The sequence below is a fragment of the Equus quagga genome, chromosome 12, assembly GCF_021613505.1.
Source record: "Equus quagga isolate Etosha38 chromosome 12, UCLA_HA_Equagga_1.0, whole genome shotgun sequence".
NCBI lineage: Eukaryota > Metazoa > Chordata > Mammalia > Perissodactyla > Equidae > Equus > Equus quagga.
In genome coordinates this window covers 95,006,198-95,020,183 of record NC_060278.1, presented here as the reverse complement: position 1 = coordinate 95,020,183, position 13,986 = coordinate 95,006,198, and the positions used below count along the sequence as shown (strand labels likewise).

The 13,986-nt window shown below is 54.1% G+C and overlaps 1 protein-coding gene across 1 annotated transcript in view; it reads right to left on the bottom strand.

The window, feature by feature from the left end:
• L3MBTL1 (L3MBTL histone methyl-lysine binding protein 1) overlaps positions 1–13,986 on the bottom strand; it is a 62,928-nt gene that overhangs the window by 6,408 nt on the left and 42,534 nt on the right. The window contains exons 22-31 of the mRNA XM_046678935.1: positions 10,166–10,225; positions 9,572–9,621; positions 8,985–9,042; positions 8,712–8,795; positions 7,631–7,762; positions 6,137–6,249; positions 5,794–5,830; positions 4,678–4,764; positions 2,440–2,535; positions 1,344–1,499 (exon numbers count right to left, since the gene is read on the bottom strand). Coding sequence (XP_046534891.1) covers positions 1,344–1,499; positions 2,440–2,535; positions 4,678–4,764; positions 5,794–5,830; positions 6,137–6,249; positions 7,631–7,762; positions 8,712–8,795; positions 8,985–9,042; positions 9,572–9,621; positions 10,166–10,225 — 873 coding nt within the window. The remainder of the gene's footprint in view (positions 1–1,343; positions 1,500–2,439; positions 2,536–4,677; positions 4,765–5,793; positions 5,831–6,136; positions 6,250–7,630; positions 7,763–8,711; positions 8,796–8,984; positions 9,043–9,571; positions 9,622–10,165; positions 10,226–13,986) is intronic.

Below are 13,986 nucleotides of genomic sequence, written 5' to 3'. Positions count from 1 at the left end.
AAACTAAGGAACTGGGTGACTCGTGGGACTTGTTCTGAATATCCTTTGAATTTTGATCTGTGCGTATGTATACCTTATTTAAAAAATCATCCATGTTTTTTAAGTTGCAAATTTCCCCTGGGAAGAAGGGGACCAGTCTTCATGAAAGCCCTGTTCTGTCAGCAGGCCAGGCATGGGTAGGCAAATGCCCTAATGTTATTACACTTCACAAGATCTGCAAGTGGCACCAGCATTTAAAAGGCACTCACTATGTGCCAGGCGCTGGCCTAAGTGCTTTGCATATGTTAATCCATTCGATCTTCATAAGCTATGAGCCAGATGCTATTATTACAGGTGAGGAAACTGAGAGGTTAAGCAATTTGCCCAAGGTCCTGGGACTAGGAAGTGGAGGAGAAGGGATCCTGAACCAAGGTAATCTGTCTCTACCATCTCTATCATCCATGCATCTCAACCACTATGCTGGAAGAGAAAACAAACTTCCAAGAAGAAAGGTACTGTGCTCTTCTTTTTATAAATCCAAATTATCTTCTGTTGAGTAGAGAATGTAAGATTATTTTTAAAGCTACTTTAATAAAAAACATACCAGGAATTTGTTAAGGGAATGGACTGTGAATTATTTATCTTTATATCCTGCCTGCCCAGCCTGGACACTGGCAAGGAGGAAGTGCTCATATTTGTGAAATCTGTGATATTTGTGAAAAACAAGCCCAGTCCACTCTCTGCACAGAAGCCAGAAGAATTTCTTAAGACTTAGATTGGGTCTTGCTTCTTCCATGCTCAAAATACCCTAAAGCATACCACTCTCCTTCTTGTTCCCACCCCAGGACTTTTGCACCTGCTGTGCCCTGCGTCCAGTATGCCTCTGCCAGCTCGCTGCAGTGGCTCTTTCTCATCCTTCAGGGCTCAGCTTAATTGTCACCTTCTCAGAGAGCATCTCCCTGACCAGACCAGTGTGAATTCAACCCCTCCCCTTATTGTCTATCTCAGCTCATTGTTCATTTCTTTCCTGACACTTGTCACACTCTCTAATAATTGTATATATTTGTTTGTTGTCCGCCTTCCCCCAATAAACCTAATAAGGTCAGAGACCCAGTCTATTGATTCCCTAGCTCCTATCTCAATGCCCGGCACATGGCAGGTGCTCAGTCAATACTGCTTGAATAGTAGAACTAGACAGAAGGAAGTTAACTAGCAGCAGCAGCACCTGTGAGTTTCTAAATGAATGAATTTGCAGTGCCTGGTTTTAGAGGAAAGCTGGATGCGTGTCACTGCGCTTCTGAGCTGCCTCTGCAGGAAGCTGAGGGCCCCACGAGGGGCCAGTGCTCCACCGGCAGGTCACCTACAAAGTCTGCTTTGGAGCCCAGCCGCTGCCTCTGGTCCTTGTGGAGAAGAGCTTGCAGGAGGTCGCAGGCGGCCACCGTCCGGCCCCCAGGGATCTGGAGCGGCTGGTGCAGAATGTTCTCATACATCTGGGACACATCTCGGCTGTAGAAGGGCGGCTGGTGAGAGAGGGAGAGAAGCTAGGGGATCATTCATGCTATGGTGGGCACAGGTCTCAGGGAGACTTGGAGCAAAGCTGGGTAGCTGGAAAGATTCAGCCAGACCCGTCTCGTGCAGTGCCTCACGTGGCAGATTGGAGTGAGACAGAGACCTCGGACTTCCAGCACAGTGGAGAGGGCTGCTGGGAAGGCTGGAAGTCTCTCCCCACCAGCGTGAGGCGTGCGGACCTCCCAGGAGCACCCCCAATCCCATCTCTCTTAATCCTGCTTGTGCACCAAAGTTAACACTTTCCCCGTCATCATTTCATCCCAGCCTCACAACCATCCTCTGAGACAGGTTGTAATTTTTCAATGAGAAAACAAGGCTCAGAGAGATTAAGCCACATAGCTAGGAAGAGAGCCAGGCCCCAAACCGTATCCAGAGTCCACTTCTGTCTCCTGATGCTCCCTTCCCGCGTCCTCTGCCAGCTCTTCCTTCTCCTGACTCCACAGAGCCTGTTTCTTCCTATCCACCAAGCGATGTTGGCAAAGCCACCCCGGAGTAAAGCCTGGCCTGTGGCGAGTCCACACTTGCCTCCATCTAAGTGTGGGATTGGGCTGGGGGCTGGTTCAGCAACCTACCAGCACTGTGACCTTTCTGGGCCTCAGTTTCCCTCTAAGTAAAATAACAACTTCCTTTCCTGTAGTGCTGGCCTCCAAAGGCTGTTTTCAGGTACCAAAGGTAAAAACATGTGTTGTAGACAGTAGAGTGCTGGACTAATATTACTGAAAAAATATACATAATCCTTGTATTCACTGTGGCATCATCTCTTTTAGCTTCAAGTGGACAGAGGGCTTGTTCAGTTCCCTGAGCAGAGCCTGAGCAGACCACACAAGGGAGAGATCAGCCCCCATCTCCCCCCAAAGGCACGTGTCCCTTGCAGACAGCTACCCCACTCACCAGGCCATGCAGCATCTCGTAGAGAACTGCCCCCAAGCACCACCAGTCCACTGCCCGATCGTAAGGCTCTTTACGAAGCACTTCTGGAGCCAAGTACTGTTGAGGGGAAACACACTTATCTGAAAGACCCTCAGCCTCAGTTTCCCTATTTGTAGACAAGGCACTTGGAGGCAAAGATACTCAGGGGTTGATCCTGCTGTGATATTCACTTGGCTATGCATGTGTTCATTCAGCATCCATTCACCAAAGGCCTGCTTTGTGCAGGGCCCCTGGCCAATGTGCGGGGGACATAGATCAGGCAGGATGGCCCTGTATGGTTGTATATATCGTACACCACACAAAAGGGCCAGCCAAATGGGTAAAGGGGGCTGGCTGTGATCCACTCACCAAGCCATTACTCTAGTACAGGGCTATATCTGGCAACTTTATTTGTGTTTAAAGGGATAACTTTTTCTAATTAGCCTGCCCAGCGCGGGTGCCTTTTTCTAATTTGCACAAAAGCATCCAGTCTGTGTCCCGGGCATAGGAAAGCCCTGGGAGTCCTCCCAGTGCAGTGCGGAGACGGTAACAGGTAAAGTGTAAGGAAATGGGGCACATACTGTACTGGAAACCTTAGTAACGGAGGCATGGAGAGGAGTCAGGAGAGAGGAGGCGACACTTGAGTTCCTATTGACACATGAATGCTGCCGTGTGTCTGTGCCTTGCACAGGAGAGGACCCGAGGCAGAGCTGTGCTTTCTGCCAAACCCAAGAGCTTGGTGACCTCTTAGCCTGGTGTCTCTGCCACTGAGGAAAGGGGTCTGAGCAACAGACAAAGCCACTTTGAGAGATTGTGTGGGTCTGGGGAAGGGCGGGGAGTCACACAGACCTGAGCCCTACTTGCTGTGTGGTCGCAGGCAGGTCATTTAACCTCCCAGAACACTGCTTCTTCATGCACAAAATGGGGACGCAGAATCCCTCCCTGGGGGCTGTTTCAAGGATATGTGCTAATATATGTGGAATATCATATATGCGTAGGCCCTTAAACAATGGGAGCAAATGTGCTTACTCTTATTTGTGTTCCCTGGCACCCTGGCAGTGGCTGAGTTATGGAAGAGATGACGTGTTGGGGCCACACGTCTCCCACAGGAGCCAGGGTGCCATATCCCCTGCTGCCCGCCCCTGGCAGTGTCCAAGGAAGGGATGGCTGTGCTGTCAGGCTTTGGGAGGCCAGCTCCGTCCGGCGGACACCCTCCCGTACACAAACACAGGCAATGGCTCCTGCTCTGAGAGGTCATCTGCCCATCGGCTACCTGGAAACTAAACTGAGGAGGCTCAGCTGAGATCTGAGACCCAGATTTCCAGGCATATGGAGAAACACAGAGCAGCTCAGGTCCTGCTCCATGCCAGGCCAGGAAGAGCTTCTCAGTCCTTCAGCCTCAGCCCCCTGCCCCCACCCACACATCTGTCCAAGCCACTGGAAACCCCTTCGGGTCCAAGGTCCAAGGGTCAACACTGGTGGGAGTCCGAGGAAAGGTTTTAGCCCCAAGGACACTGGGAGGCCTTGGCAGGAGGGACAGACATGTGAATTACTGCTGAGACTCACAAACTTTAACCCTCCAGGCTCCTGGTGGCTGGAAGAGGGCGGTGGAGCAATGTTTTCCACTTGCAAGCCCTGATCGTAACTGTCAGGCCAGGCCCTCCTGTTGCACATGGACTTCACCCTGTGGGGCAGCGCTGTAGCCACCAGCCACATGTGGCCACCGAACACTTGAACTGTGGCTGAACTGAGCTGAGATGAACTGTAAGTGTAAAATATACACTGGATTTCAAAGACTTAGTTAGAAAAAAAGAATAAACGATCTCAACAATTTTATAATGATTTCGTGTTGAAATGATAACATTTTGTATATATTGTTTCAATGAAATATATTATTAAAGTAGTTTCACCTGTTTCTTTTTACTTTTAAAACGTGGCTGCTGGAAAATTTTAAAGTGCATGTGTGGTTTGCATTTCTGTTTCTCTACCTATTGGACAGCACGGCCGCAGAGCTTCACCAGCAGCTGGCCGGGTCCCAGCAGCCCCTAGAGCTGGTGCCCCCATTACACAGATGAGAAAACCAAGGCTGAGTGCACAGCCAGTTCAGGGGAAGTGCTAGGTGGAAGGAGTGAGCCCTCTCACGGGTAACCTGTTGGCTCTAAGGAGGAGCTGTGGTATTAACCAGGCATGGCTTGACCTCTCCTAGGAGGCTGAGCTTACCTCGGGGGTGCCACAGAACGTGGATGTGGTCTCCTCGGGCTCTACACCCTCCTTGCAGAGGCCAAAATCCGTCAGCACCACGTGTCCCTGAAGAGGAGGGGGCAGGGGCAGGAGGGTTGTTTATGATAAAGGGACTGCCAGGCTTAACCCCAAAGCCCAGATGCCACACTGCAGGGCAGTGGCTGTGGGGTCTGATGCCCTTGGCACAGGTTAGAGGCCCCACTCAGAGACCCAGGGCTTCTAGACTGAATGCCAGGAGTAGCACAGGGGGCCAGGTGGGGGATGGCATTCCACTGTCTGCTCGCGGCTCATCACTGACCCAGACCCACACCCTACATCAGTGGCAGCTCCAGAATGTCCTTGCTGGAGGGGCCTGATGGCAGCAGCCCCCTTGACCCAGAAAGCAACCATACCTTGTGGCAGCTGGGCAGGAGGGTGAATGGTAAGGTCGTAGAGTGAGTGGATACTGTTGGGCTCTGCCCAGAGCCCCTCTTTAGGGGCTGTCATGCCCATCCCCCCATGCTGGGGCATTGCCCTCACCCACAGTTATGCCCCCTCAAGGGGCAATCCCCATCTAATGACTGGCCAATGTAGGGGCACAAGCACCCAGCCTCCTTGCCTCAATTTGGAACAGTTCTAAAGAGCCATCCCAGCTCGGGCCCTCTCCACCCATGTGAGGCCAGCCAAGGCCTCACTTGTCACCACAATGCAGGCAATCTTTGTCCTCTGCCCAGTCCTGCCTCCTGATCCCCTTAAAGGTGGATCTCTTGAAAGTGTTCCCCAATAAACCTTCTGCACCCAATGCTCCATCTCAGTGTCTGTTTCCAGGGAACCTGGTCTAAGACTGAGGGACTACAAAACCCATGAGCCTCCACCTGGCTCCACCCCCGCCCCCCACAGACCTTCTATACACACACACACACATATGTATACATGAATACATGGTGCATGTATACGCGCTTGTACACACGCATAGGTACACATGCACACACATATTTGAATGCATCACTACCCATATGCATGCATGTACAATCCATGCATGTTGATGCACACACACACGTGAGTACACAGCATACATGTGCAGCTATGCATGCACACAAACACACACATCCTAACCTGGCAGTCCAAGAGGATGTTCTCTGGTTTCAGGTCCCTGAAGAAAACAAGAGAAAAGAACTCCTTAGGGTCTCAGCCACTTAGTAAGGAGAGTTGGGGACCCGGGCTCCTGGCAGGAGCACTATTCACAGAGGCCCATGGAGATGCAGAGGGAGAGCCCAAGGAGGATGGGCACCTGATCCTAGAAAGGAGGAGGCTCCCATCCCACCCACCCTGTGGGCCCCTCCGCCTCAGATAAAGGACCTGGTTCACCAGGATTTCATTAAGATGTAGGGGTCCACACAACGCCTGGCTGTTGGGGCAGAAGGGCCAGGCCTAGCTCTGTGCCACAGGCAGCCCTCACCTGTAAATGATGTTGAGGGAGTGCAGGTAGCCGATGGCACTGGCCACCTCAGCGGCGTAGAACCGGGCCCGGGGCTCCAGGAACCGGCGCTCCCGCTGCAGGTGGAAGAAGAGCTGGAGGGGCAGGAGGTGGGTGAGAGGGTTTCCTGGGGAACTCCAGCTCCTAGAGTGCGGTGGGGGAGGGGGGAGACAGCTGGCCAAATCACCCCTTCTCTGAGCTGCAATGTACTCAGACAAAAAAGGTCACACTGGGGCCAGCCTGGTGGCGCAGAGGTTAAGTTCTCATGCTCCGCTTTGGTGGCCTGGAGTTCGCCGGTTCAGATCCCGGGTGTGGACTTACACACCGCTCATCAAGCCATGCTGTGGCAGGCATCCCACATATAAAGCAGAGGAAGATGGGCACGGATGTTAGCTCAGGGCCAGTCTTCCTCAGCAAAAGAAGAGGAGGATTGACGGTGGATGTTAGCTCAGGGTTAATCTTCCCCAAAGAAAAAAAAAAAGGTCACACTGGCCCCCACCCCATAGAACAGTTGTGGGTGTCCAAAGGGTCCGTGGGAGAGACTAATTAGCATGGACTGAGCACCTACTGAGTTCTGGGCTCCAAGCCAGACCCTTTCACCTCTCTTAGCTTGTTTCATCCTCAAGACTACCTTCAAGGTATCAAATAGAAGCTAGTTTCATGTAAGAGGAAGCTGGGAGGGGTCAGAGCAGTCAGGTGACCTGCCCAAGGTCACGCAGCTCGGAAGTGGCAGAGCTGCCGTTTGAACCTAGGTGGTTCAAAGACGTGTTTTTTCTCCAACTCGGGCAATAAGATCATTATGGCTGTCAAACTGAGCCCAGGTTAAGTCTGCCTATGGGCCAATCGCTTTGGTCTATTTTTCTGGCATGAAAGCCCTTTACCTCTACCAGGGGACTTAGGGATACACGACTAAAACTCCTCTCTTGGCATCAGGTCAAAAGTCATGAGGTCACACAGGTTAAGTCTGGGGCCACTTGCGGGGGGGCCCACCAAATATTTATGATCTTGCCCAGAGAGACAGAGTAAAGTCCAGGAGGGAGCCCAGCATATCCCAGCTGTGCTTCTTGGGCATCAGGTGGCCTCAGTGGGCATCAGGTTTACCACAGTGACCAGTCACCCCCACCCAGCGGCCTATGGTGTGAAATGGGGGGCATTGGAAATCTCAACCGCAGAGCTCCTGTAACATCAGCCTTTCCCAGGTGCACTGAAGTGAGGCTGGGCAGCTTTGCCTGGGGAAGTCAAGAAACGATCAAGGCTAGGCGTCAGACCTGCGTTCAAATCCTGCCTCTGTCAAGTCCAGGCTGGGTGGCCTTGAGCCAGTGAGTACCTCCTGAGCCTCGGTTTCTTCAGCTACAAATGGGTCTGTTGTAAGGATGTGGTGGGATGATTCCAGAACCTGGTGCACAGTGGGCATGTGGGATGGGTAGCTCCCAGCTAAGAGTTGGCCATGGGGAGCCTCCCTGCTGGCCCACTCACCTCTCCCCCGTTGACATAGTCCAGCACAAAGTAGAGCTTCTCAGGCGTCTGGAAGGAGTAGCGCAGGCCCACGAGGAAAGGGTGCCGCACATTCTTCAGAAGCACGCTGCGCTCCGCCATGATGTGGCTCTGCTGCGGAGTCACAGACCGCGGCCCACATCACAGCCCACTGCAGCCCGTTACCCCGGCTCAGCCCACATGGCCTCCCTGATGGGGGCTGCCCTGCCCAGGACCTTCTCATGCTCCTGTTCAAACACCTACTATGGCTCCTTATTGCCCTCAAAGCCAGGCCCAGGTTCCTTGCCTAGTATTCAGGGCTCTTCATGGTCAGCCTCATCCCTGGCCAGTCCATGTGGGTATAGCTCCAGCCCTGGATCAGAAATCCCTGCCACCACCGCTCCAAGGTGACAGCAAAGCATGCAAACACTGCATAAATGAGTCAAGGAGAATCTCTGAGGAAAGAGGCCGTGCACTGTCCACATTCGTGCCTTTTTCATGCCGCTTCCCCTGCCTCGACCCCTCTTTCAGGCCAAGGAATCCCACCTTCAAGGCCTGCTGCAAGGCTACCTCCTTCGCAAAGACCTCCCCTTCCCACTCCCACGACGTTCCTGTTCACGTTAGCGCCTCATCTGAGTCCTCTGGCTTGGGATTCAGCCCTCACTCAGGGCCCGCTCTACCCTCCTCTTGGGGCTGGTGTTAAAAAGACTCAAGTCAGCTGAAGCATCTAGAACTCCAGGATGGCTCTGGCTCGAAGGGCCTTTGGAGAGTGTACAGTGTGACCCCATATTGCACAGATGGGGGGCTGGCACCTAGACAGGGCAGAGGACTTGTCCACTACGGAGCCCTGAATTTCCCAGGGGAAGCAGAAGGCCGGGACGGGGTCCCCCCGAGGGCTCTGTAGGTGAGCCGGTTGGCCTGCCTTCCTTGAGAAGGGTCAGCATCCTGGGCACCACATGGCTGGCTGCCTGTTGTGACCCCCTCTGCACCCAGCCCCCTCAGAGTCGGGACCCATCTTGGGAAACTACCCTAGGCTGGGGCTAGAGAAGCAGGAGAGGAAATGCCTGTGCCCAAGCTCTGGTACCTCTTTCTTCTTTAAGATGGACTTTTTCTGCAGCACCTTCACTGCATAGAATGTCCCATCAGACTTGCGCTTGGCCAGGAGGACCTGAGCAGACGCACAAACGCAAGGCCTGCAGGTGACTCCTCGGGGCTTTGGCTTTCTCGACAGCCCCCAGCCCCAGCCCTGTGTCCATGACTCTGCAGGTTGTGAGCTCCCTCTTGAACATGCAAGTGACGGACAAGGGGCGGAGGAGGCCGGAGAAGGGGAGGCCACCCACCCTCATATGTCACTCACCTTCCCATAGTTACCTTTGCCAATGACTTTGAGGAAGTCGAAGTCGGTGGGCCGGGCACTGGGGGAAGAGAGAAGAACATGGGTCAGTATTTGTGAGCCTGGGAACCCTGGTGCCTGAGTTCAAGCCCAGGCTTCTTTTTAACTTTGAAGCTGGGGGCTCCAAGGAGTTCTCTAAGAGCCACGCCGCCTGGCTGCTGAAGAATGCCACGTTCTCTCAGCCAAGAGGGCGCTTGTAAGGCCAGCCCCCACCCCTGGGGATCTCATGGTTGAGTAAACAACAGGCAAGTTTGGGAGAAAAACAGTCATGACTCACAGAAGGAGAGGGATCTGGGCCCCAACGCCTGACGTGGGCCTGAAGGGTGCAGGGAGATGCTAACAACTCAGATTTTGGGGACATTCCAAACACAGGGCTCAGCACCGGAAAAGGCTGGAGAATTAGTGGGCGATAAAGCTTAGGGATGGTCCTGGGCCCAGATGGCAGAGGGTCTTGAAGCTAGACCAGAGAACTTGGATTTTGTTGTCAAGGCAAGGGGAGCCAGGTATGAGGGGAGCCAGGGAGGAAAGCTGCTTGAGAGACAAGAACTCACTTTGGGTTGGCTGAAGGCCCCAGGTTGATGTTCCCATTGGCCCTTGAGGGCTAAAGACATTTACAGAAAGAGTGATTAAGATCCGGTCCCTACTCCTTCATCCCTCCCTTTCTCCTGTCCCAGGCCCTGCTCCCTTCTCCAAGATCTCTACTAGCCTATCTTCCTGCCTGCCTGCCTTCCTTCCTTCTTCCCACCCCTCTACCCAACCACCCACCGATCCACCATCTCACCTGCCTCTCACAATAGACTTGGGAGGCAGCCAGCTCTTGTGCCAACTGTGAGGGTGAGGAAACCGAGGCCCACAGAGGAGCTGTCCAAGGACCTACAGGCAGCCCCACTGGCTTTAGAATCCAGGGGTTCTCAGGGCCAATCCCATGATTTTTCCACCCCATTTACTTCTTGAGGCCCTTGCCCAAGGCTCTTCTCTATTTACCCTAAAAATGGCCCACCTCTGTGAGCTCACAGTGACCCCGCTGGCCCCCCAGTCCTGGTCTCGGGCTGCCCACCAAGCTGGCCAGTGCTTCCACAGCCTTCCTTAGCCGTGGGAGGAAGTGAGCCCCCTGGTGGTGGGTGGGGGAACCAAGACCCACTCACCTGCGGACTGGGGGTCCCCGCCGGGCTAGAGTCCATTCTGTAGCAGTGATCAGGTGGGCTCTGGGGGCACAAGGAGGAGCAGGCATGAAGAGCTGTTGTTGGGGAGTTCGCGTCACTGTCTAGGGCTTCGGGCACCGCTGCCCTCTCCTCCCCTCCCTAACCTCTAACCCGGTGTACCAGCCACAGCCTGAGAGTCTCCTACCTGAGACGAGCAACCCCTGCATGGGACAAGAACTGATATCCCCAGGACCCAGCCCTCTCATCAAACATCTCAGGAGGAAGAGAGGGAGGACAGTCAGAGGTGGCCCCTCCCAGGCTGAGTCATTTTAAGCACTTGGGGCAGCCAGGGCATGATCCTGGAGCCAGGGCAGCTCTGGAAGTCCAGGATGGCCAGGGCTGGAAGGACCCTGCAAAGGATGAAGTCTGAACCCTTTCCCCCTCATTTCACATGTGGGGAGCCTAACGCCTACAAGGGGACTTACCTAGGTTCACACAGCTTGTGAGGGGCAGGCTGAGCTCCCCAGGCTCCTAGACAGGCATGCTCCAACCCCGAATTCCGGTGGGCAGCCCCAGGCTGGGCTCTGTGCTATTATCTCCCTGCCACAAGGACTTCCACCTAATGCCCCTGGAAGCGCAGATGCTCTGGGGGCCTTGGGTCAGAGCCACGGAGAGACCCAAGACAGGCCAGAGTCTATTTGAGAATAAACAGACCAACTGGTCTATGCGGCCAGGAGCATAGTGTCTTCCCTGCCCCCGCCCTGCAGGGCTGGGGAGGCTGGTGTGTCCAGCCCCAGGCTCAGGGTGCCCAGGGCCCCACAGCCCCACCGCTGCTTGGAAGGTCAAGTCCAAGAGCCAAGACCTCATCTGAGAGCCCAGTTGCTTGTGGGGGCTGCCGGGTACTGTGCATCCCAAGACCACAGCCTTGGCGTTTCATGGGGCCTGGGCTGCAGCCTGGCCTTTTTGGGTAGAGACCACCCATCTTTACCAGGGGGCTCCTGGAAGTACCACCACAGCTGAGAAAGTGACCACAAGCAAAGGGAGGAATCCCCCAGCCCAGCCTGCTCTGAGAGGCCCAGCCCTGTGGAGCCCTGAGGGAGCCAGCTGCAGGACTGCCCCAAGAAGGAGTGCAGCCTGGCCCCAGCCAGTGCCCCGTGGTCTGTGCTCCTGAAGACAGCCCACAAGGCTGCCACTCCTGCTCCTAGGCTGACCCTGAAGGCCCCTCTGCCAGGCCCTGGCATCCCTGGCCCCACATACCTGCCCAGCCTGAGGAGAGGCCACTGACAGAACCAGCAGTTGGAGCCGGAGGACGGCCAGTGGATAAGAGAGCCTCTCTCTGTTCTCCCAACAAGGGCCGAAGTGTCTGTGCCTGGTGCCGGCCGGGCCCCAGCACCCAGCTCAGAGCTCCCGGAGGCAGCAAGGGGGCTGCTGATGTCATGTGGGATCCAGCAGAGCTTAAGAGGGACCAGAGACCTCTGTTCCCTTGGGGACGTCGCCTCCCCCTGGGGGGTGGGTGGAAGGGGCTGGGCAACAGCTGCGGGAGGGCCCTGGATATGCTTGGGGCTTGTTAGAATGTGTGAATGTGCGGGTCAGGCTGTGTGCATGGTGTGCGTGTGCAGGCGTCTCATGTATTGGTGTGCTTCAGTGTGTCTGTCTGGTGTCTGGTGTCAATGTGTCCTGTCCATCAAAGTATTTGTGTGAGTGTGTACGTCTGTGTGTAGATGACTGTGCGTGCTCTGCTTCTTGGTGTGCATCCGTGTGGCCGTGTTATGATTTCGTCCATGTGTCTCTGCATCTGTGACCGGGCTCTCACTTTGCGTGTGCACAGATGCGCCCCAGTGAGTCTCTGTAGTGTGTTGACATGTCAGTGTGTATCTTTCCATCTGTTAACGTGTTGTGTGTATGTGTGTGAGTCTGCGTGTGGGTGTCTACATGTGTGTCTGCAGATGAGCATGGTCATCTGTTAATATGTGTGTAACAGTGTAACCACATGTGTATATAGAGGTCATTATGTATCTGTGTTCATATTGGCACACATCCGTAAATTTCTGTGTGTGTGTATGTGTAGGGGCCTGTCGGTAAGATGACATGCTCCGCAGGGCATAACCAAGACTAGCGCAGCCCATCTGGGGCTGGAGATGAGGTTCCAGAGACCTCGGCCATGGCAGCTGAGAGCACTTTGTCCCCAAGAGCCTGCAGATGTCTCAGAGCCCTGGTCTGGCTTAGCCCGGCTGGCCACGGTCTTTGACTGCTTGGCCCTGTGAGCCTGTCCCTGCTGGCCCTCCAGGCTCTGGCCTGCTGTCTCCAGGGAAGGCTGGTTGTCCCACAGCTCTCTGGCTGTGTGAGAGACAGGAAAAGGGTCCCAGCTGGCACCCAGGCTCATGAAGACCTTGCTGCCTGGTGCGATAATTAGGCACTCACGGGATCCCTTCCTCTCCCCTGAAGCTCGTGAGGGGGGTTCTGGGGAATGAAGGAGTTGACAGGGCCCCACACAGCCCCTGCCCTTCTGGAACTTACTGTGAGCCTACCATGTGCCACACCCAGACCTCAGCAATTCACCACAGTAGAGGGATCCATGGGGCTGGGGCCGCGGGGGTTGGACAGGGAGGGACCTGAGCCCAGGGGCCTTGGGGGTTCTCTGTGGGCTCTCAAGTGCTGGAGACCCAGGGGTGTCGGCCAAGGAAAACCCAAGTGAACAATATCAGATCCTTCCATCTCTCAACAAAATAGATATGTTGAACCAATACACAGATGGGCAGGATGTTGTGTTGACAAAACATATCCAGAACAAGGACGTTTCTTTTCAATCACAGGACCCTGATGGGGCCTTCATTCAGCAGCACTGCTTAAATCAGGAAAATAATAGTGACAATATTAATAATAACCTAATGTCCCACCACAGGGCACTTCAGAATACCCGCTGGCAGTAGCAGCTTTCTCTCTTGACCTTACATTCCTCTCCAGATGTTGTCCCATTGCTCTGTTTCCTGTTTCAGTGAAACTCCTTGAAAGAGTTGTCTGGACTCAGTCTCCACTCCTCCTTTTCTTTCTTGAACCCATTCCAAAGTGGCTTTCATCCCAACGCACCACCAAAACAGTGGCCTTCTGTGTGCCAGAGCCAGTGACGCACGCTTTGTCCTCATCTCACTCAGCTTCTCTGAGGATTTGGCCCCCTTTTCCCACTTGGCTTCAGGAGCTCCTGGCTTTCCTTCTACCACACTGACTGCTCTTTCTCCATCTCTTCTGCTGGATCCCCCTCCTCTTTTCACCCTTAAACACCGGTCTGCCCCAGGGCTCAGCCCGTGGACCTTTATCTAAAGCTTTCCCTGGCTGATCTCAATTTAACAGCTTTAAGTACCAACTATACTCCATGATCCCCAAACTTCATTCTAGTTCTGCTTCTCTCCTGAACTCTGGATTTATATATCTAACTGCTTCCTTAACACTTCACTAGTTAGATGTCTGCAGGCACCTCACTCTTACCGTTTCCAAAACAAACGTGTCGATTCCCCTTCCTTCCACTCTGCCCAGCCTCCTCCTCCCTCAGCCTTCCGTCTCAGCAACGGCACTACCACCTACTCGAAAGTTGAAGCCAGCGACTTGGAATTCATTCTACAAAACTTGCACCATGAACTCCCATTGGACTCTACCTTGACAATATATCCGGAAACCACTGGGGCTTGCCACCACTGCTGCAGCCACGCCGCCTGAGCCTCCACCGTCACCTGAAAGGATTATTGCAGTGGCTTCCCTACTGTCTCTCTATTTCTATCTTTACCCACTACAACCCTTCTCCACCAAAAGCCAGAGTGACTCTTTTAATA